This window comes from Excalfactoria chinensis, chromosome 16, assembly GCF_039878825.1.
Source record: "Excalfactoria chinensis isolate bCotChi1 chromosome 16, bCotChi1.hap2, whole genome shotgun sequence".
NCBI classification, from domain to species: domain Eukaryota; kingdom Metazoa; phylum Chordata; class Aves; order Galliformes; family Phasianidae; genus Excalfactoria; species Excalfactoria chinensis.
This window is the reverse complement of record NC_092840.1, coordinates 5,468,216-5,490,499: the sequence shown is the minus strand read 5'-3', so window position 1 is coordinate 5,490,499 and position 22,284 is coordinate 5,468,216. Positions and strand designations below refer to the sequence as shown.

At 51.4% G+C, this 22,284-nt stretch overlaps 3 protein-coding genes across 7 annotated transcripts in view; all 3 read left to right on the top strand.

The window, feature by feature from the left end:
* KIAA1671 (KIAA1671 ortholog) overlaps window positions 1-10,190 on the top strand; it is a 43,235-nt gene extending 33,045 nt beyond the window's left edge. For 2 of the 4 annotated variants that reach the window (XM_072351056.1, XM_072351055.1), the window contains exons 2-8: window positions 3,276-3,394; window positions 6,119-6,374; window positions 7,082-7,256; window positions 8,115-8,242; window positions 8,359-8,492; window positions 8,616-8,699; window positions 9,276-10,190. In XM_072351056.1, coding sequence (XP_072207157.1) covers window positions 3,276-3,394; window positions 6,119-6,374; window positions 7,082-7,256; window positions 8,115-8,242; window positions 8,359-8,492; window positions 8,616-8,694 — 891 coding nt within the window. In that variant the 3' untranslated portion in view covers window positions 8,695-8,699; window positions 9,276-10,190. Of the gene's footprint in view, window positions 1-82; window positions 153-3,275; window positions 3,395-6,118; window positions 6,375-7,081; window positions 7,257-8,114; window positions 8,243-8,358; window positions 8,493-8,615; window positions 8,700-9,275 lie in introns of those variants that run through there. The other 2 variants (XM_072351057.1, XM_072351054.1) reach the window with 2 other exon arrangements.
* A 1,869-nt stretch (window positions 10,191-12,059) lies between these two features.
* On the top strand, window positions 12,060-14,035 carry CRYBB3 (crystallin beta B3). Its single transcript, XM_072351041.1, has 6 exons — window positions 12,060-12,196; window positions 12,382-12,461; window positions 13,142-13,260; window positions 13,341-13,473; window positions 13,548-13,690; window positions 13,773-14,035. Exons 2-6 carry the CDS (start codon window positions 12,384-12,386, stop codon window positions 13,936-13,938), a joined length of 639 nt encoding a protein of 212 aa, XP_072207142.1. The 5' UTR covers window positions 12,060-12,196; window positions 12,382-12,383; the 3' UTR covers window positions 13,939-14,035.
* A 1,898-nt stretch (window positions 14,036-15,933) lies between these two features.
* On the top strand, window positions 15,934-18,071 carry CRYBB2 (crystallin beta B2). Of its 2 annotated transcripts, none has more exons than XM_072351040.1 (6): window positions 15,934-16,071; window positions 16,447-16,521; window positions 16,843-16,961; window positions 17,123-17,255; window positions 17,544-17,686; window positions 17,840-18,071. In XM_072351040.1, exons 2-6 carry the CDS (start codon window positions 16,468-16,470, stop codon window positions 18,006-18,008), a joined length of 618 nt encoding a protein of 205 aa, XP_072207141.1. In that variant the 5' UTR covers window positions 15,934-16,071; window positions 16,447-16,467; the 3' UTR covers window positions 18,009-18,071. The 2 variants fall into 2 exon arrangements, with proteins under 2 accessions (XP_072207141.1, XP_072207140.1); XM_072351039.1 differs by having other exon boundaries at window positions 17,123-17,297.
* The last annotated feature ends 4,213 nt before the right edge of the window (window positions 18,072-22,284 follow it).

Genomic DNA, 22,284 nt, shown 5'->3' with positions numbered 1-22,284 from the left:
AAGCTGCAGTTCCTGGAACTGCTATCTATGTTCACAGGGCTGGGTGGAGCTGGTGGCAACGAGTGCTGCTCCGTGGGACCCATTGCCCCACAGCACCAAACCCGGTCCCAGCCATGACCTTCTCCCTGTGGGCAGCGCTCATCCACCGGCTAGTAAGTACCCCATGGCATCCCTCTGCCTGCACTGCTGCTCCGGTGCTTAGGAAGTGAAAATATCCAGGTTGTAGAATGACTCAAGTTGAAAGGGGAGCTTAGAGATCACCCAGTTCCAACCTCCTGCTTTGGCTTGGGTGCCATCCACCACCAGCTCAAGCTGCCCAGGGCTCCGTCCCATCACCCCCAATCTCATCCAGTGTTGCATAGTTTCTAAGGCCCACCTGGTGCTTTTATTTTGTTTTCTTTTAATGCATAGTATCTTATCAGTGCTAATAGAGTGGATGGTCCAAACTCCATTTCTTTATGCAGTTTACCTATTCAAAATTCATTCTTCCAGTAGATTTTAGCTTCTCCTTTCTGCACATTGAGCTGCAGGGCGTCATTTTGGCTGCCTGACGTCTCAGTCTCTTTAGCAAACAAAGATTATTTTTGAAGCTGTCTGTGCAGATTCTACCTCGTGAGATCTCTGTCAACTGGTGCTCCTCGTGTGCCAAGCCTTTATTTCCCAGCAGCGCGAAGGAGTTTGTCACATAAATATATGCATTCGTTCTCAGTTATGGCAGATTTTTTGCACTGGCAGGAGCAATATTGTATGCACATCATTTTCAGGGACTGGAAATTGCAGGAATAATCAATCCTGGATTTTTGCCAGAGCGGCTTAATTCCAAGGGAGTCCTGAAAGAGCTTGAATCGTAACGTCTGCTTTTAGATGAAGCAGAGCGAAACGTGAGTCGGTGTCCAACTCTGCTGTTCTATTCCATGCGAGAATTAGGTTGTGTTTATTGTGGCTACTGTTGTTGGAATGAACAGGCTGATCGAATCATGGGCTGTTACTACATTTGAGTACTGGATGGAGAGTGGTGTTTGATTGGGGACGCCTTGTGTGTGTGCTTTCTGTGACGGTGAGCAAGGAAACCCTTTGCTTGGGTTCATGTTGTGTGTGAAGAAGAGAGCAGAGCCCTGTTTTATTGCCTTTCCTTTTTGAAGTGTCTGTTTAGATGGATGATGCTCTATTTCTTGAGGAACTTTCAGTGTCCAGCTCTGGTTGTGCACTCTTCTACCTTTTGAGCTTGATCCGTTCCGAGGGATAAACAGCAAAAGAATGGGCCACTTACACAACTTGATCACGTTAATCATTATCTCACACGAAAAACAAAGCAGCACAGGTTTGTTCTGCTGGGCTGTTTGTTTTGCTGTGGTTTGTGTGAGTGAATGGCATAGGGCACAGCGAGCTGTGCAATGGGCTGGGCTGGTGGCAGACCCAAAGAACGTCACTTGTACATGCAGAACTGCTCTGTTAGGTTCTCTTTGCTGTCATGTTTTAAAGCTTTCAGTGCTCTCTCCATTCGTGTCAGGAGCACTAAGCTGTTCCAAGGGACATGGTAATGCCAGCAGAAGCAAATGTATCTGTATAGTCTAATTGGGAATCACTCCTGTCTAAAAGCATTTCAGCCGTGAACCACTGTACGTGTCGAGCTCTCAGAGAACTCTGAGCAACACGTTTGTGTCTGAATGTCTTTCCTGCTGCTGCTGGGATGGTGCTGTTATCGGGGCTGTGCATGTTTTCTCCTTACAACCGCTATTTTCATGATAACACAGTGTTTTTTATAAACAATGGGCAATGTGTGCCCTGAGGGCTCTTGTCTGTTGGAGGAGTGTTGGTTCTGCCCCAGCACAGGGCCTGCAAGGGGAGTTTGTGGGAACCCAACCATGTGCCCATGCCAAGGGAGAGGAAATGCTGTGTGGTTTCTAAGGGCAACAAGGCAATTTCTTCTGCCATTCGTCAGACTGCCTAGGGAAGCACCTTGCTGCAGGCTTGTATGGGGATGGATGGAAAAGCGCAGGAGTTCAGCTTACACCTTTCCATCTGTGGGCATAGGGAGAAATGGAGGTCAAGAATTGCACTCAATGAGCGATGAGGTCCAGGGATGTCTAAAAGATGGGAAACAAGGAACGTGTTTTGTGTAACTCATCAAATGGGCACCTTGAGTATTGCAGGCTGAGAATTGTACTCATCTGGCAATGGTGCTTTGTAATATCGGAACAAATAAGCAGAGCCTTTTATTACTTTATTTCACTTGGTGTTAAAATAGACCACTTTGTCAGCAGCAAGGAGTGTGATGGGACTAGAAAATGGCAATTGCTGATGGTACACATGGGGGAATAAGGGGGGTAAAAAAGAAGATGTAAGCATTTGCTGTCAGAGATGCAAGCATTGTAGAACTTCTTGAGTAGCTGCTGTCTGTGTTGCTTAGCTATCCTGAACCATCAGTCCCAGAGCAGCATCCTTCAGATTCACAGAAGTAAAGGCACAAGCACACAGCTGGGATGGCACTGAGAGCCGTGTTTGTGTCCGTGCAAGGCCGTGGGCGTAAAGGTTTGGGTAACACTAACTTCAGTGCTTATCTTTGCACAATTGCAAAACAAAAGGTAGAGCAGAACTATGTCCTGGTGCAAAGGAACATCAGTCTGCTGCAAACTCAGGGTGCCAGCAGCAGCAGCTGGCCCACTTCTGTCCCTCAGAAGGGAATGATCCTTGGATGCACTGATTGCCTTTTTATTTCACGGACCTCCTGCCTTCATCAAATAATTCCTTGAGGTGTGAAAGGTCAGAGTAGAGCACAGTGAAGGAAAAACAACCCACCAACACTGCAATCTGCCCTACTTTGGGTGCTGTATTTAGACTTTCCAGTAACACCCATCCATTCGCCAAGGGCTTTCTAGTAGCTGGCCTTCTGCTTATTTATTTATTGATGGGTTTTATTTTGAAGGTCTTCCAAAGGAAGTGTTCAAAACTGAAAGCTCTTTTTAAAGCTAGCGAGCTTGAAACATCAGCAGAGCTGACATTTCCCCTGTGTGCTTGGGGGGGCTCTGTGCAGAACTCCTGTTGTTGCATGGGTGAGATAAGAGTTGCTAAAACAACAAACTAGTCGGTTTCTGCCTTTAGAATGGGTTGTTTGGGCAGGAAACTGGCACTTGTGTTATAGAGAGCTGTGGTTTGGAGCCTTTGTCCACGTTTAAGTTGAATCCTTCGATTCAAAACCACAGTGGGAAATAAAACCGAAGCCATTCAGCTTAGGGATAATGGAATGATGGTGGGTTTCATTTGCTCTGTTGCAGGACCAGCTGAAGCAGTGCTTCACAAGACAGCCCCCCGAAGCCAAGGACACAGACACACTGGTGCAGGAGCCCGACAGCCAATATGGCACCTGGAGCGAGCAGCGACGCAGCGGGGACAGGTGAGCAGCACCATCCTCTGTGTCCTGTGCACACATTCTGCCTGAGCTACTCCATGAGAAGCACCCATCCTTCTGCTTTTTGCTGCAGACACTCACGCATGCGTGTCCTCACGCGCATGTATGGATTCCTGGAGCTGCATGCTCCTGTTGCAGTGGGTGTAAGGTTTCTTTAGTCTGTAAGTGAAGAAATATTGCTCAAGTATCTGCCAGCAGCAATGAGGTTTGGAATTTAAGTTCCATCCCCCAGGGAGAAAAGCAGTATCACCACTTCGATAGGCAGTGACAAAAACAGCTTTGACTGGAATAGATCTAACAAGTCTGCTGGCGCATGAAGCACAAGCAGAATGGTATTTTGTAGTGCTAAAATGATAGAAGATATGGGAAAAGTATATTTTTCTCGATTAAATGCATGAAGTGGCTTTAACTAAGTTAGGCAGTGGAATTTGGCATTGCATTTGTTTCTGTAATTGCAATTAGAACTGTATATTTGCACATTTAGGAAGGGATTAACTACTTGTGTGATACATGGGTCTAATGGGTAGAGCTGGGGATGGACAGAGGCTCTGCTCTGACTGCCCACTTGTTCCCCATCAGGTGGGTAAGGATGTGGTCTGACTGTAGTTAGGCAGGCTATGCTAGCAGGATTTGGTGGGGCAGTCAGCCCATGGCAGGGGCTGGGGGAGCTCAGAGGCCCCTTCCAATGCAACCATGCTGTGATTCCATGACTGTGTGATCTTTAAGGCCCCTTCCAACTCAGCCATTCTGTGATGATCTGCTCTACTTGAGCCAATGTCTTCCCTGCTCCAAGGTAATATGGAAATGGTTTTTTCCCTGTTTTTATTTTAAATGCTGTATCGTTGAACTCTTACAGCGGATATTAATATCAATTCCATTTGGTGTGTTCTACACTTGAGAACTCCGAGTTATAAATATATATATATGTATAAATATTATCGCTTACGAAGTCAAGGGGAGCTTTCAGCTGACAGAGTGACGTGCCAACATCCAGCTCTTCTGTAAAACGATCTGTGATTTTAGTACCTTGTAGGTGTTTTTGGAAATCAGTTTCTTAAGGTGCTTCTCTCCGCTCCTGAAGAGACAGCTATTTCACACTTGAAGGGTTAGAAAAGCAGCGGATAAAATGCCTGGTTTATTAGAGTATTGAACTCCCAATCCTCATATCCTGGTATTTTGTTTCCTCTGTAGCAACTGTTTAGTTTTTAATTACTTTACAGTGTATCGATGCCTCCAGCTCTGCTTGAAGCTTCCACCTTCTGGCATTTTCCAATACTAGAGCCGTGAAGGGGTTTATTTTATCCCCTTTAGGAGCATTTCATTGATGCATCTGCCTATGAACCCATTTGCTCCGAGAGAGGAAGGGAATTTCAAAATAAACCATGACTGCATGGCAACAGGATATCCATGGTCCTGCTGCTCAATGAGCTGCTTGGAGGGGGAGGAAGGATCATTGTCACCCAGGGCTGAGTCACTGTGGAGCAGGCATTGGGGCTGCTCTGGGCTCACTGCAAAAAGCTGCTTGGAACAGAGGGACGTGGTTGGATTTAGAGGCAGGATTTGGGTTCCTGATTAGTGTATCTATAAGACAGTGCTATTTTCTCAAGCAATTGAGTGAGCATTTCGTAGTTGGTGTCATAAAATATCCTTGGTTTTAGATTGAAACAGGCTTCATAAGGAAAAGCAATTAACTTTTATGGGAAGTGGCTTTTCAGATTGCATGCAAAAGATAGATTTTCATAGAGCGACTATTTGCAAGTGTTGGGAATGTACTCAAAGCAACAAATCTGGGTATATTCATAAAGTGTGATATCTTAAGCAGTAGAAAAAGATACGTAATACCTCTCCATAATGAGAGCTGAAAGCGTATTTTACGTTACAGTATTTGACCATTGTTCCGAGGGGAAATTTTTCCCCTAATTTGCAGCTAATTTCAGCTGGAGGAGCCCACTGTGCAGAACTGATGGTGCTGTTTCTCCTTGCTGTGCTGCAGTGTGATGGGATTGTGCAAGGGGAGCCCATTGGAGAGGTGATGAATTAGAAACGACCCAGCAGTGCAGGTTCAGTGAGAGGAGCTGTGTTTCTCCTTGCATTCTCCCATAGGTTTTCAGGGTGAGTGCTGCATTGAGTTGCTGGGCTGCTGAAGGGGGGGGGGTGAGGCTTTGTGGAGGTGTGAGATCAGGGAGGCTCCTTTAACACAGCCCTCATACATTTCCATGAGAGGTGTTAAGTCTCCAGATTGCCATCTCTTTTTCTCTACATCTTTCTGTATTTCAGTGGATATTTAGATCCGCTAATACTGCAGATAGCAAATATCATTTGAGGCAAAGAATGCGAGACCAAGCCTTCCCCTGGAGCTCATTAGTACCATTCCTTAATTATCCCAGGGCCCGCTGCTGGAGGAGGAAAGCAGCATTCACCACCCACGAACTGGAACACTCTGTGCAGCATTTCCTGTGCCAGGCTGGAAATTCTCTCACGTCCCAGTGGTTGGTGGTGGTGGTTGTTCAGCAATGGGCTCCTGAGTGCTTTCCTTCCAGGATTTCCATGGCCTTGGTGCATCTCACACACTGAGTTCTATTGTTCAAAAAGGGTGTTTAGATTCCGGTGCTTTAGGTTACCTCATGATTGTTAATGTGTGACCCAGAATATCTTTGCATGTGTTTGTTCACCGCGAAGGCTCACAGGTTTCATTTTCTTCATCCACAGCTTTGTGCCTGAATCTCCTTCATCAGAAAACGATGTCATTTCCACAAGAAAGCAGCCAGCAAACAGCCACCCATCGTCCCTGTCCTCTCAAACAGAGCCCACCTCCCTGGCTGACCGCTGTGACTTCTCTAAAGACCAAAGGAGCACAAGTCTGGACCGTTCCAGCACCGACATTGACTCTACTGATGGAACTGAGTTACCTCCTCCAGGAGATGCCTATCCTGATGGAAAGACCGCTGACTTCTCCTTCATTGATGTAGGTTATCATGAGGAGAAAGACGAGTTCTCCTTCACTGTTAGCTGTACTGTTACCAGCACCAGCCACCACAAAGCGTTCCTTTCTGCAGACTTTGCCCTCAGTTTTCTTCTGCCTTTTCTTTATCATAAAGAACTTTTCCAGCTAACTTCCCGTTTGGAAAAGGTTAAGGGCGAAGGCTATAGCTAAAGATGTTTGTTAACAACTTTCTCATGCATCTGGGAAGTAATGCTCTTTCTCAATGCCACGCTGCTTCACTTGTGGTCTACTTGCTGGTGAGCTGGCGTGGACTTTCTATGGATGGCAATCTGTCATCACAATTAAATTACAGCCCTTAGCTACACCAGGACTTAGTGTAGTTGTCCTTTTTAGATCCCAGGCTCCCTTTTGGCCAACAGCTGTTAGTAGCTTCAGGAACCCAAATCCTGTTTATTAATTAATTTAGTGAAACTAATTCATGCAGATCAGATGTCCAAAGCCAAGAGAGATCAAAGACCCAGCGTTGCACCCAGTTAGCCACAATGCAGCATATCCTCATCATTAATTCTCTTTAATGTAGCTTTATGTAACAAGAATAATAATCAGGCGAATATAAATCGTTCAGTTAAACTGCATGGTTTGGTGCAAGTAGGGTGGGGAGCCATTAAGCAGGGGGTGACTTTTATTTTCAGGTTGGTTGAAACAAAGGGGTTTGTTTCTTTTCATAGCAAACCACTATCCTGGACTCCAGTGCACTGAAAAACCGCGTACAGCTCAGCAAGAAGAGACGCCATCGGGCTCCTCTTTCCCACTCACTGAGAAGAAGCAGAGGACTGGAGTATGACAACAGATTTTCATTGACGGAAGAATCGGGTAGTACGTGGATGTTTAAAGATTCCACAGGTATCTCAGCTATCTGAAGTAATGAGCTGTAATCAATTTGGTTGCAAGGGTGGGAGTTTCTGAATGTTGGAACGCACCTGGGGTTGCATTGAAGTCTAGCAACAGTTTCTTTCTGCCATCTTTGGGCCTTCCTCTGTACTGAGCCTTCCCCTCTGTTCCTTGGAGCCTGGAGGGGGCTCTGCTGCCTTGAGGTACCAAAGACTGAAGTGAAAGAGAGCTTCCGTCTCCATTAGTTCTGGCAGCTGGCATAAGACAAGCTTGTTTATGGAGAAAATGAGTTAAGGGGCTGTAGAACCATTTGAGTCGGAAGGGACCCCCAAAGGCCATCAGTTCCCACTGCCTGCAGTGCTCAGGGACACCCACAGCTCCATCAGTGCTCACAGCCCCATCCCCTGACTGTGGCTGTCTGCAGGGATGGGGCACCTCCACCTCTCTGGGCACCCTGTGTAATGCCTCACTGCCCGCAGTGTGAACAACTTCTTCCTTATATCCTATTCAAATCTCCCCTCTTTTAGTTTGAAGCCTTTTCCCCTCGTCCTGTCACAACAGACCCTGCTAAGGAGTCTGTCCCCTTCTTACAGCCCCTTTAGATACTGAAGGGCAACATTCAGGTCTCTACAGTGCAATATTCATTAACTTAGGAGTGCCTTTTTGTCCCTTCTGTCTGCCAGCAAGAAATCTTTCTATTGCTGAGCATTTAGGATGTTTGTTGCTTTGATCTCCATTGGAGCGCTGAACTCATTACAGGGCTGTATTATTTCTTAATACATTTTTGAACAGAAGCAGAGCTCTAGAACAAGTTAGAGGTGAAAAGCTTGCTGAATATATATATATTTTTTCTTTAAAACGGTTGATTAGAAGAGAAGAAACCTATGCAACAAGAGGATTCTGATGAGGAAGAAAAGACACAGCGTTCTGGGAGATTGTCTTCTGTGCAAGCTCAGAGGCTTCCCATATTTCCAGGAATGGACCACTCTGTTCTCAAGGTGCGTGAAAGCAGAATATTGCTTGTTTTTGTAAGCGTGTGATGCGTTTTGCATTGCACAGACAGTCTTACTGCTGCCTCAATAAAGGAGCCCTTTTCTTTATTTCCACTTTTTAGGCCCAGCTGCGGAAAAGGCACGAGTCTGAGAGTCCTGGTGAGCCAAGTTCTGCTCAGCCGTTTAAATCCCCTAAACCACAGCTCGGAACTCCTGGTAGCAGAATACTGCCCTCCAGTGTAGAGAAGGAGGAAAGGTGAGAGACTTCCCCAAGAGACTGAAAGGAGCAAAGAAGGCTCCTGAGGGAAACTGTAATTCTCTATTTGGTTTGTTTCACTGATGAATTTTCATTATTAAAGAGTATATTTTTATATCTTAGGTCAGAAGAAAAATCCCCTCAGTGGCTTAAGGAGCTGAAATCAAAGAAGAGACAGAGCCATTATGAGAATCAGGTTTGATAAAGGTACATTCTGATGCTGAAAGTGGGCTTTTGCTAAATGAAGACACGCAAAGATAGGGAAACATGGAAGATATTTCCTTAACGTGTCAGAATAGCAGCTCTATAAGTGTAAGCATTAAAGCAGACTGTATTCCTGAGGCAGAGCAGCTTTTGTGATTCATTGACGCTCATTCTCTGCGGTCAGTTTTGCTCTGACACCACTTGGCCCACTTGTGCTGCCATTCCATAGTGCTTCCATTGAGCAACAGCAATACAACCACTGGGCTAGATGACCTTAGAGGTCTTTTCCAACCTTTATGATTCCATGATAATGATTCTATAAAGTGAAGCTTGTACACAATGTGAGTATGCTGTTTTTCAGCAGCATTTTGGGCAGCTCTTGGACTTTTAGTGTGTTGAATGGGAGATGACCCTGCAGCAGTGAGCAGATGTTTGAGGGTCTTTGATACTGCAGACTCTAAGAAGTGTTTCACTGTTGGACCAGATGATCTTAGTGGTCTTTTCCAAGCTATATTCTATGATGTTTCTTGACCGCATCATTCATTTACTTCAACAGTTTGGTTTTCTTTTCCTTTTCAGATAGTGATTCTAGCTAGAAGAAGATAAAGAAGTTTAACAGAAGCCTTAACTCATCTGAACTTAAAACTCACGTCATGTTGCTGCTGTTTGCTTCCTGCCTCAACTGCTATGTGCATGGTGCCTTCCTGTTTTGTGGAGAAAGCTGCTTAATATTCATAGTCAAATACAAAGCTGTATCTTTTCGGATATGGGAGGACGGTCACTTTAGAAGAAGAACCTGTGGTTCATAGCGCTAACTTTCAGCAAGTCTCACAAGGTTGTGATGTTTGATGTAGGAGTGCTGTGCACTGGAGGAGTCCCCTCACTGTTGAACAAAGACTTCGTTCCTACCCGTATGTTCAGCACCTGAAATGTACGACTTGTGGTAGATGTTGTTGGGTGGAAGGCTGGGCTTTGTGTTTGTTTATGAACATAAGAATTTTGATCAAGTTTTATCTTTTTTTTTTGTTTGTTTGTTTGTTTTTGGTTGAAAATAGAAATATGTGGTCAGCTCCTATTGAGAATGACGTTTGTGGGAGGTTGAGAGTGAAAGAACAAATGATGTTTACTGCCATACTGCAAAAGGAAACTTGATGATTTTCTTTTATACGAGGTGTTTTTGATTGGCTTTTATTTCCGTGTGCTCTGCTGGCCCAGCAGAAAAATACCAGTTGTTGGTTTGGGTTTTTTTTTGGGGGGGGTTGTTTCTTTTTTTTGTTGTTAGATGAACAAATTGTTAATTTTCGGTCATTCTTGAAGTGGTGCATTCAGTGTTTTGTCAGCATGTGGGATAATTGCTCCATTGGAATGTCTTTCCTAAAAGAAAAAAGGATCAAGCAATAACGTCAACCAGTTCTCTATGAAAAGACACACACACACAAAAATATACATACATATATATATATATATAAAAGAATGTAAATACTGTTTTTTTATAACAAAAAAAAAAAAAAGGAAGAGAAGAGGGAGGATGCTCTACTCATATCAGGGTTGAATGTCACTTTAATAGCAGTTTGGATAGTCCCACTTCATGTTTTTATTCGTTGATCTGTAAATACCAGTTTTAAGCTTTTATTTTTATGCTGATCGTGTGGGAATAGCCTAAACGTGATCTCCGGTCTCTCAGATGATTTTACTTTGTCTCCTTTTGCTAAGGCTGAGGTTCCAATAGCCGTACAGAACGCCTCAGGCATAATGTGAGTGTTAACGGATATCGCTGATATCTCCAATGCATTCGTCTTTTTGAATACAGATTCTGGCATATCAGGCAAGATGTCCATTTAGGGCACACTTGATTCTTTCCCCCATTAAGTGCTCCTTACAGCAAACCCGTAGGAAAGCGACCCCAAAAGGAGCTGTCCGTTGTGCCGGCCCCGCTGGCGGGCGTCCTTCGCTCCTGCAGATGCAGCACCAGCACTGAACTCCTTTTCTCCTTTTCTCCTTTATGATCTGGCTTCTCAGAAGGTTCTGATTCCACAGTGGTGCATCTACCCACGCTGCTGTCTGCCAAACCCATGTGCCAGTGTTCCTCCTGGAGGAGCCCTCCCCGCTCATCAGAAACGACAGCAGCACGTCAGGATGCAGGTCCCATCTGCACGTGTCTCGCCCAGATCTGCTTTCAGTAGCAGCTCCTTGTACTTCATCAGTACGGCTCTCTAATTAAAACCCTTCCTTGCTGCTGTGCCCCACTGCACACCAGAGCTCTTGCACCAGTCCCGTTTTTAAGTCTCTTCCAACTCCCAACTCTCCACCTGACCTTCCAGCCCTGAGCCATTGGACGTCTGCTCAAATGGAGTCAACCAGAAGAGCTGCCCCTAGCCAGTTCTAAACAAATTGCACGTGTTTCCTTCCCTTCTTGTTAGACGGTGGTGGAAAAGGCAAATCTGAGGTCAGCTTTGCAAACGTCCGTTGGAATTTTTCAGGCAGCATTCACCAGCTCTGTCCCACTTTAAAAAAGGATCTAGAAATCAGGTAAACTCCCCCTGCTTACCAGAATACTTAGGCAGGCTTCATTCTAGGACTCAGCAGGCTGATGCAGTTGCCACTCATTGGAGGGCTGGCTGTTCCATGGTCTAATGGATGAAGGCAGAGATTCTTTGCCCGCGGTGTTGGCTCTGTGTTTGGGGAACAAACGTGTATGCATTTCCACATCTGCTTGGACAATGCACTGAAACTTACTGTATTTAGTAGTTCAACCTACTACTGAGAAATGTTTAATGCTTACATGTCTAATTAAAAAGCATCTTTAGAATGTCGTTGAATGGGAAAGTGTCTTTTCTGCTCTATTTCTTTATATTGTGTAAGAATTGGATATACCCAGTTCCTTCTCTGCAGGTTCTCGCTGTAATAAAAGATCTATAAATGCATTACTACGTCATAACTGTTAGGACAGACTGTAATATGCTTTATATACACTTCTATTTTCATTCCAAATAACGCTTGTTGGATTTTCTTTTATACATCTGTTTCCATGTGCTTTGTCTGCTGGTCAAGTGAGGTGGGATCGTGCCCTTAAAGCATCATCAGCTCCTTTGTTATAGCATCCCATACCCCATCCCGCTCCCATTGGGGGTGACCCAGTGCGCATCCCCAAACAGCTGCAATGCTTTGCACTGTGTTTGCTTGTGCTCTCTGCCTGAGCCCTGCCCTTTGCTGCTGATGGCAGAGCTTTCCAGAGCTCCTGGCAAGAAGCTCCGTTGAACGCGCTGACGCCGATTTCCACGTTAATCTGCGGCACATTTTTAAGGGGCGGCCGGGAGAAAATCCCAACGCTGCTCCCATGCAGCGCCGCGCGCCCGCCCTATTGAGATGAAATCTCATGGATGGAATTGGGCGGACGCGGGCTGCTGCATCAGCGTCCGAACAAAGTGCTGCCCTGGGCAGACACAGCCCATAAATAGCAGAGCTGCAGCCGGGCATCGCTGCGGGACGCGACGGGAGAGGTGTGCGGTGCAGCTGGGCTGGGGTGGGGAGCGCTGCTGCGGGCTGTGATTAACCCTAATTAACCATAATGGCACGTGTGGGGCTTGCTTGGATCCCGTTCCTATTAACCCCGTAGCAGTGGGGACGGTCAGGTGCTTCACCTGAAGCCAACTCTGCATTAACAGCCATGATTTGGGTTTTCCAGGCATGATGACTGAGCAGCAGAGTCCCCCCGAGCAGATGGTGACTGGGGAGGGCGCTGGTGAGCGTGGTGGCAATTATAAGGTACGTAGGGATGGTGGTGACACGCTGCTTGTGCACATGATTGGTCACTGTGGTGTTACCAACCCCCGAGTGCTACGTGGTGCCAATGTCACCCCTGGGTGTGTGGGTGCCATCAGAGCACCAGTAATGCGTGGCCACCTGCAGCAGCAGCTGAGTCCCTGTGTCACCTCCCTGTGATTTTTCCTCTTGGGCTGCAGTGTGTGCAGCTCCAGGAGATGGAGCACTGCTGCAGCTCTCTGCTCTGGTGGTGGCAAACTGCTGTTTATAGGTTTGGGCTGAGGGCTGCAGGGTGTCACCTCCATCCTTTGCCACCCTGTGACCCAGACTGGGGAGGGGGTTTGCAGCTGGGACCTACTCGGTTTGTGGGGATCTGTCCCAGTGCTGCTCAGTGCTGCACACCAGTCCGGGTGAGGCAGTGGAGTCCCACACCTGCTGGGTTTGAGATGAAAATACCCAAATATGAGCTCGTTCCCAGGGCTGGAGCATGCCTGGGATATGGTGGGGCTGGTGGGAGCCAGCAGTGGACCACGGATCTACCGTCAGAGGAGGGCAGTCCCCGGCATGGGGATGTGATGCTGACACCTGTGTGGGTCTGGTGGGCTCCAAGACTCAGCTCAGCCCTGTGCTGGCACAGGATGCACGCCTTCACACAGCAGCTGGTGCTGTTTCTATGCCCCCAGATCACCATCTATGAGCTGGAGAACTTCCAGGGCCGCAGGTGCGAGTTGAACGAGGAGCTCCCCAACGTGGTGGAGAAAGCTCTGGAGAAGGTGGGCTCCATCCAGGTGGAGTCTGGCCCGTAAGTTGGGGGGTGGGACTGGGGTTCACCTACCCTGGGTCGCATCACCCTATGGGGAGTGGTGACGTGCTGCCCTGCAGGTGGCTGGGCTTTGAGCGGCAGGCCTTTGCTGGGGAGCAGTTTGTGCTGGAGAAGGGAGACTACCCACGCTGGGACTCCTGGTCCAACAGCCACAACAGCGACAGCCTCATGTCCCTCCGCCCTCTCCAGATCGTGAGTAGCGGCACTGGGGGGTACAGAAGGCTGGAGGGGGTTGTGGGGTTATTCCTAACTCACGTCCCTCTTAGGACAGCCCCGACCACAAGATTCACCTCTTTGAGAACGCTGGCTACACCGGGCGCAAGATGGAGATTGTGGATGACGACGTGCCCAGCCTGTGGGCTCATGGCTTCCAGGACCGCGTGGCCAGTGTCCGGGCCCTGAATGGAACGTAAGGGTGGCATTGGGACGGGGCAGCTCTCCTGTCCTGGTGACAGCATTATGTCCCCACTGAGCTCTGCTTCCACGCACAGGTGGGTGGGCTATGAGTACCCGGGGTACCGGGGCCGCCAGCACGTCTTTGAGAAGGGCGAGTACCGGCACTGGAATGAGTGGGACGCCAACCAGCCCCTGATGCAGTCGGTGCGCCGAGTGAGGGACCAGCAGTGGCACCAGCGTGGTTGCTTCGAGAACAGCTGAGCGCCGCGCCGGCCCTGCCATGGGTGGTGGTGGTGATGCTGCCCGCATCGGTTTGGTGTTCTTTGTGCAAAAAACCTCAATAAAGCTCTGAGCTGAGGCTGCGGCGCTGCGTGGTCGGGGTGGGAATTGGGTGCAGGAGGGGCACACAGAGCGGGTGCCGAGTTACATAAAGGCTGAGGCCATCCAAAACCAACAGCCCCAGGGCTGAGGCTCGGGGCGTTTGCCAAGGGTTTGTTCCCTTCTCAAAGCATCTGCCTGGGCCGTGGGAGCGCTGCCCCTGAGCACAGTGGGACCAAAGGCTGGGGCACGGCTGGGAACGTGGGCAGCTCACACACAGTGCAGCACCCAGAGTGGGGCTGACCCATAGCAGTGCTGAGCCCCATGTATAAACCCCCCAGCACCCCATGCAGCCTTCAGCCTTCTGTGCATCTCTCATCCCTGGGGCTGTTCCTGCACTGCACACTGCAGCACTCAGCCGCCTCCAGAACCGTTGCTCCCCAGGCTGATCTCCCCAACTCTTCCCAACAACCACTTTGGTTGCAAATGCATTCTGTGCTGTGTCCCACTGTGAGCTCAGTGCTGGTGCAGCCACCAGGGATGCCAAGCGTGGCATGACCTTGGATGTGAACGTGGCCCTGGTGCCAACCAGGTGCATGGGGCATCTCTTGTGCTCTGCCCTGGGGTGGGGCTGTCCTGGATGGGACAGGCAGGAGGGCAGAGCCTTGAGGCCAACTGCTGGACCCTGTTGTGAGTCCTGGAATTAGAGGAGGACCCATCCTGACACTTGTGCCCAGGTGGTGGGTACCGTGAGCAGCTGCATGGGGCACAGAAGTGGTAATGGTGTCTGGGACTGGCAGCAGGGATGGCAGATGGGTCACAGCTGCCTGAGCACCCCACGTGTGTGATTGTATGGGACACAGGGGGACATATTAGTCAGCACAATAGGGGTGGGTTTGAGTTGGACCGGATAAAGACATTTCTTTACCTACTTTTATGGTTCTCTGCTTGGTGCTGGGGCACATGCCCTCACCCTGGGCTGGGGGTTCCCTTGTGGGGGATGCTGGTGGCAGCTGAGCATGGGGCCACCTGTCACACTGTATGCCTCTGCCCCCAACACTGGGGATGGAGAAGGATCCTGCTCTGAATGTTTCATCAATAGATCACATACCAGAGCTGCCAAAAGCCATCCCTCATGCGAAGCAGCTTCCTGCACTCACAGCTCTGTGTGGCCCTATGGTGGGGCTTCCTGAGCCCCGCATTGTGCTCAGATTGTGGCACTACTCAGGGCGAGTGCTGATGGACATCCCCAGGCAGAGGAGCTCTGGGGTCCTCCCACGATGCTGGGGCAGGAGGAGCTGTAAGTGGGGGTACAGACCCTGCAGAGCACCCTGGGAATGCTGCTCTACTCTGTGCTAATGCTGTGTGCCACACGGGGTGACAGGGGAGGGGTCTGCTGCTGCGAGGGGAACTCAAAGCCATGAGCCCCCCAGGAAAAACTGCCTGGTCACAGGTGGGATCCTGCAGGCACAGCTTGCAGGATCCAACAGCGTCTTTATCCTCCACATACTGATGGGACCCAGGCTGAGTCACAGCTGAGGGCCCCATAAGGGGTTGGGTCTACAGGAGGACCCCTCAGAGCTCACCCAACTGGACACAGCGCTGGGGAACTCGGGTGGTTTGCAGTCGGATCCCTCTGGTTGGCATTGCAGGAGGGAAGTGCTGAGGGCAGCAGTTGGGGCGCTCGCGGCGGTTTGTCGGAGGGATCAATTCCCTGGCTCCAAAACTCCTGAAGCAGGGCTGGCCGGCCTTTGTTCACACAAGGGTCGCTCTGGGTCTTGGCATGCGTTCGGCTGATGCATGCAAACTCCAAATCTCCTTGCCAACAAACCCAACAAAGCGGGTGAGGCGAATGTGAAAGCTAATGAAATAACTCCGACTTGGGGGTTTCGGGAGACAATGGCCCGGCGGGGTCAGCTGACCGAGGTTTTCATTGGGGTTTAATCCAGCATTCTCGCTTTGAATCATGCTCTAGCTATTTGGTAAATAGTCTGGGCATGGTTCTGCTGCGAGGCGGTATAAATTCCACCTCTCGGCCCCAGCCCTCCACTGGCTCAGGCGGCACTGGTCTCACTGGTAAGGATTCTCTCTTTTTGTCCTATCCTTTCTGGGTTCGTTTCTACCCTGTCTTGTAGTTCTCACCTGGAGTCACTGACCGGGCAACCCAAGGGCAGTGCTGCCCAAAGCTGGGCACTAAGTCAGACATAAGATTATTGACCAGAACCGCCCCACTTTGTGGCTGTTTGGTGCACAGGGCCCATCCCAGCTCTGCGCTGGGACCCTCACTCACCCCATGGGGAACAGGGCTTCAACCCCGGAGCAGCACAGTGGGGACACGGTCAGGCTGGGGGTCAGCGTGGTTCAGTACTGGGTACGGGGTGCAGATGTGGGCACAGAGATGGGGCCACGAGCACAGTCTGGCAGCCGCTAACGCTGAGCTTCCCCCCAAAGAAGCATTGCGCCCAGCTGAGCATGGCTTCCGAACACCAGATGCCGGCCTCCAAGCAGCAGCCCACCAGCTCCAAGGTCAGTCTGTGGGGCTGGGGCACCCCGAACCCCTCTGGGCTCCCCAACTGCAGCTCCAATACTGGAGTAGCCATGAGGCTGCTCTGCCCTTTGGGGTCCCATCTGTGACCAAGGCACCCCAGGGAGCCGGGATCAGATCCCAGTCCCCTGCCATCCCCACAGATGTGATCTGAGATGAGATCTGCTGCCCCACTGAACCATGAAACCAGTGCTGAGTTGGTGGCTGGCTGTGCCATGAGGGTGGGGGGTCCTACGGTCAGTGCCTGCGTTTTGGGGTCAGTGTGGGCCGTGCCCTGCTCTCATGGCCCCGTTCTCCTGCAGATTGCGATCTTCGAGCAGGAGAACTTCCAGGGCCGCTGCCATGAGCTCAGCGGTGCCTGCCCCAACCTGAAGGATGCCGGTGTGGACAAAGTGGGCTCCATTCTGGTGCACTCTGGACCGTACGTTGGTGGGGGCTGGGGCTCCAGGGGGGAGGGATATACCTGGGTTTGCCTTAGATGGAGGCTGTTCCCCCTGCACTGCAGTGCTCGTTGGGTTTTATAGGATGGCGGGGGGGCTCATCCCAACCCGCCCTTGAAGCCCACCCTCTGCTCCCTTCCAGCTGGGTGGGCTACGAGCAGGCAAGCTGCAAGGGTGAGCAGTTTGTGTTTGAGAAGGGGGAGTACCCCCGCTGGGACTCCTGGACCAACAGCCGGAGAAGTGACAGCATCACCTCCCTGAGACCCATCAAAGTGGTGAGAGCACCCCGACAGCCACTACCCACCCGCCAGACCAAGGTCTGCAGCCCGATGGCTTCCCCTGCCTTCCCCCGCCCTCCCCAGCCCCGCGGGCGGAGGGGCAGCACTCAGGGACCCCCAGGGGGTGGTTGGGATGGGGAGTGGTGCCCCGAGAGCTGAGGGAGGCTGCTGGGGGGCGCGGCGGGGGGACCCCTTGCCTCAGTTTCCCCACAGCCCCAAGCTTTGCCCCCTGCCCAGCCCTGGGGCTGGCGGTGCTGATCCCCACCTTCACTCTCCCCGCTGCAGGACAGCCAGGAGCACAAGATTGTGCTGTATGAGAACCCCAGCTTCACCGGCAAGAAAATTGAGATCATCGATGACGATGTGCCCAGCTTCCATGCGCATGGCTACCAGGAGAAGGTCTCCTCTGTGAGGGTGCAGAGTGGCACGTGAGTATGGGGCGAGGGGAGCCAGTGATGTGCCCACACGGCACTGTGCCGTGGCCATCCCGTGGTCATTGGATCGTGTTGTGGCCATTGGGTCATACTGTGGCCACTGGGCCATGCCGTGGCCATTGAGTCATGCCCTGTGCTTGCCCACAGGTGGGTGGGCTATCAGTACCCTGGCTACCGAGGCTACCAGTACCTCTTTGAGAAGGGCGACTACAAAGACAGCTCCGAGTTCGGTGCCCAGCACCCCCAGATCCAGTCGGTGCGGCGCATTCGGGACATGCAGTGGCATCAGCGCGGCGCTTATCACCCCTCCAACTGAAGTCCCTGCACTGCCGAGCACAGGGGGCTGAGCGCTGCCCCCACCTGCCGCTGCCCCCACGGCCTCACTTCCCATCTCCCTCCGTGTGAGTCACACCGCAACCGAATAAAGCTTGGAGTTGCAAAGTCGCTGCTCTGGGTCCTTCCTTGGTGGGCACCCAGTGGTCACCTCCCTGTGCATGGGCTGTGGGGATGGAGATGCATCACCGTGGGGTCTTGAGGGTGCATGGCTATAGGTGGGTGTTCAGCTGTCCTCAGAGCACCCCAGTGGCTGGGTGGACACCTCAGTGCTTACTAAAGCAGTTATTAAGCACTATTGATGCTTAATAGTGTTGCTTAATAACTGCTTTAACCCATAACAAGCCTGTAATTTAGCATTAACAACACTAAATAACACCTCAATCATTTGTGCTGAGTCGAGCAAATGCAGCTGCTGAACACCGGCACCAGTGCAGCACTGCATGCAGGGCTGTGGGGGCTGCACAGCTGCAGCACTTCTTGGTTCCCCCCAGCAGCATCACCATGGCTGCGTGTTGCAGTGCATGCAAGAGGTGCAGGATACAAGGGTGGGTGGCACAGCTGGGTTGCGTGCATCACTTGTACCCAAACGTGGGCACCAATGGGGTCTGCCAGAGGCACAGGCACAGCAGCCACATCCCTGCACATGGAGATGCTCTGCTACGGGTCTGGCACCAAATGCAGCCAAATGGGGACACTGAGGGCTGTCAGCCCTACAAGTGGGGCTTTGCACCCCCATGCCCCACATCGCCATCGGCTCTGGCACGGCCCCACACTGTGCAGCATTAATCATCCACCAAATGCCGCTCGGAAATGTCAGCCCTGCTGTGCATCGTGCTTGGCAGCGCCTCGCTGCGTCGCCTCGGCGGAACCGGCTGCCTGCAGATATCTGTGCCAAGGGAAAAACATCAGAACGATCCCAGCCCCGAGCATTTCTGCTGGGAGAAAAGGGTTTGATGAGCGCGCTGACACCATCCATGTGCTGCTGCCATTGCCTGGTCCCAGCAGAGGGGTTCGGGCTGTCAGGAGGAAACTGCAGCATCTGGGAGGGGGGAAAATGGCACTGTGAGAGCGGGGTGAGGAGACACGGGGGGTCTCAAGGGAAAGCAATGACAGCAGCAGGGGAAAATATGAGTGTGTTGGAGGAGGCACCTCCCTGACCTGATCTGCTGGGGGATTTCCCTCTCACCGCGCTCACATGGGGCCTGGGGTGAATCAGATGTGGCTGAGGTTGGGTTTTCCACTGCCCTCAGCCTTCATGACCCCCAGGGTGTAAATAACACTGTTACACACATCCTAATGCTGCGTGCTGGACCACAGCATGCCGTGAGTGCTGCCCTTCTCTGGCCCTGCTAAGATGGAGCAATGGAAGCCAATGGGTCCAGCAGCACAGTGACCTGTCTCCCCCGCTGGCTGTCCCCAGGGCTTTGTGACCTGAAGAGATGCAGCACCACGGCACGGACAGGAGCAGGATTGGCCCTTGCTGGGCGCCTTCCTCCATGGGGGTGGGCTGCACCCTGACTGCTGCAGGGCCCATGTGGGAGGAGATGTGATTTCCTGGCTGAGTGCAACGCGCTGAGCAAGTGTTTCTGTTATTTTGCACTTGCTCCTGATCTGACTCACCATTGCTCATCGGTAATCCCGGCCCCATCACCTGCATCTGCCAAAGGAAGGCGCATCCCAATGCATCTCACTACATCCCATCACATTCCATTGCACGCCATCGCATTCCACTGCATCACATCCTACCCCATCCCATCCCATCCCACTCCATCCCATCCCATCCCATCCCATCCCATCCCATCCCATCCCATCCCATCCCATCCCATCCCATCCCATCCCATCCCATCCCATCCCATCCCATCCCATCCCATCCTATCCCATCCCATCCCATCCCATCCCATCCCATCCCATCCCATCCCACCATCAGTTGATGTGAGCAATAAGCGCTGCCTTTGAAGGGTGATGGCAGTTCCTCTTTGCAGCACCCACAATTGGCTGCTGCAGGGTTTGCCACCATGGAAACCCCCCTATGGAGCCCAGCACTCCTTCAGAGCCGTGTTCAAGCATGTGGCTGCGCAGGATGTGCCAGGCAGGACCGTGCCATTGCTGCTTGCTTTGATTTTTAATTGACTTGTATTGAGAAACATAAGGTGGCTGCCATCCCACACTGACCCCCATTGGGGCTGTCCCTTACGGTGTCCCCAAGACCTGCTGTTCAAGTGGCACTGTTGCTGTGCTGGCGGCCGTGCAGCTCTCCCTGCCTGTGGGTGGTTCTGCTGCCGTGCCAATAGACTGCAGCTAAAGCTGTTCTCCAGGCTGTCAAACTCAGCTTTATTTTTCCCCACCAGGTGAACAGCGGGGTGATGGCAGAGCCCGCACCCACCATCCACATCTACATGGCCACATCTACACCCTGCTGCTCCGTGCAGTGCCCAGCACGGTCTGCTTCCTTTGTGCCCTTTATTTCCCAACACCAGCACAAACAGGGAGGAAAAGGAAGACAGGGGAGCTTCACGGCTTCCTGGGCTTCCTCCGGCAAATGAACCTCCCTCCCATCCAGCTAAAATGCTAATTAAGAAACATCACATCTCCCAAAGCCAGAAATGGAAACAGCCACATGGAGACATAATGGGATTAACATGTATCAGGGGATTAGAGCAGCGGTGGGGATTTGGCGGCTCCTGCCCCGTGCCCTGCAGCAATATTTTTCCCAAATCTCCCTTAGGAAACATACAGCACAGAAACAAATGGTGAATAAGAAGAAGGGCTGAAGGCGCGCAGAGGTGGGGACGCACAGCTGGGCATGGTTACATGGCGAGCACAGGTGCCTGGAATGGTCCCAGTTGGCAGCAGGAGGTGGGAATGCTGAGCTCAAGTTCAGAAGGCTGCAATTGGGCTGGGGCTGCGCCTGGGCTCCTCGCTGCCATTATGCAATTTGGGGGCTGTAAAAGCCGCTGCGGGGTCTCGCTTTCAATGTCAACACGAAAGGCAAAGAAACTATTTTCAGTGATGTCGACTCCTGGGCAGCGGAATTGCCAATTAGGGAACATCTGTTCCCCATAGGCCGAGCGGGCTGTGAGCCGCCGCATGGCAACGTAATGGGATTAAAATGTATCACCGGATTATGGCGGTGCTGCAGAGATCAGCTGCTGGGGGAGTTCTTAAGAAATCAGGGGGAAAATGAACAGCGTTTTGCTCTGGTTCTCTACGTTCCTCTTCAGGTTTGTCCTTTCTTCAGTTGTCACTGACGTAAGGCACAAGAGCTGCTCCAAATGGGGACACACTATGTGGCCCCGTTGGTGCAAGGTTGGGCTCTGGGTGATGGCTGTGGGGCCAAGTGTGGGGCTCCTGAGTGCACTGGGTGCCACGGGTGTGCTGGGCTCACTGGGTGCCATGGGCTCACTGGGTGCCATGGGCTCACTGGGTGCCATGGGCGCACTGTGTGCACGTTTGCAGCAGGACCACAGCAGGGAAGGAGAGGACCTGCTGCATCACATGAGGGGGAACGTCCACCTTGTCTCCCTCTGAGATTTCCGGATGACAAGCAATTAAGAGAGCAGATTAAGTCCAAAGGCAAAGATCATTATCTGCTGAGGCACGGGGCCGTGCTGCAGGGCAAGCAGGGTGCTCTGCGTCCTGCTGTGTGTGGTTTACAGGCATGTAGCCCTTCCCTGCTCTACTCAAGCAGAAAGGAGCTCATTGCTTTTAATGTTTAATTGCAATCACTTCCAGGTCTCGTTCGCTCTGAGCGCCGTGCGTGGTGATGCCAGCTTGCTTGGAGGCAACGCAAAGCACCCTGCAGTAAAGATGCTCTCAGCAGTGCCAGAGCTTGGGAGCTGAGAGGTGCTATGTCTGTGCTCTCAGCACCTCTCCCAACCCCGTGGGTACGGTGGCTGCTCTGGAGCTGTGCTTCCTCAGCTGTGAAATGAAGATAACCTACTGGTGTGCTTTACAAGGGCGCCGAGAGGGCAGAGGAATAGTTTGGCAGATGGTCCATGTTCTTGCAAAGCCTGTGCTGGGCTCGGTGCAGCCTGCAGCCATCAGCACTGAGTGTTGTTGGGGTTTGCTGTGGGGTGGAGAGCTGCTGGGGTTTGCAGCAGCCACACTGGGCCACTTTCTGGGCATGAAGGCTCTGAGCTGCTCCGCTCCGGTGCCACCGATGTGGAGCGGCTATCGCTGCCATCTCCTCCCAGACTGGGGAAGGCAGGAATCAGGCCTTGCTGAGCACACATTTCTGCCCAAATTACCTCATTTAT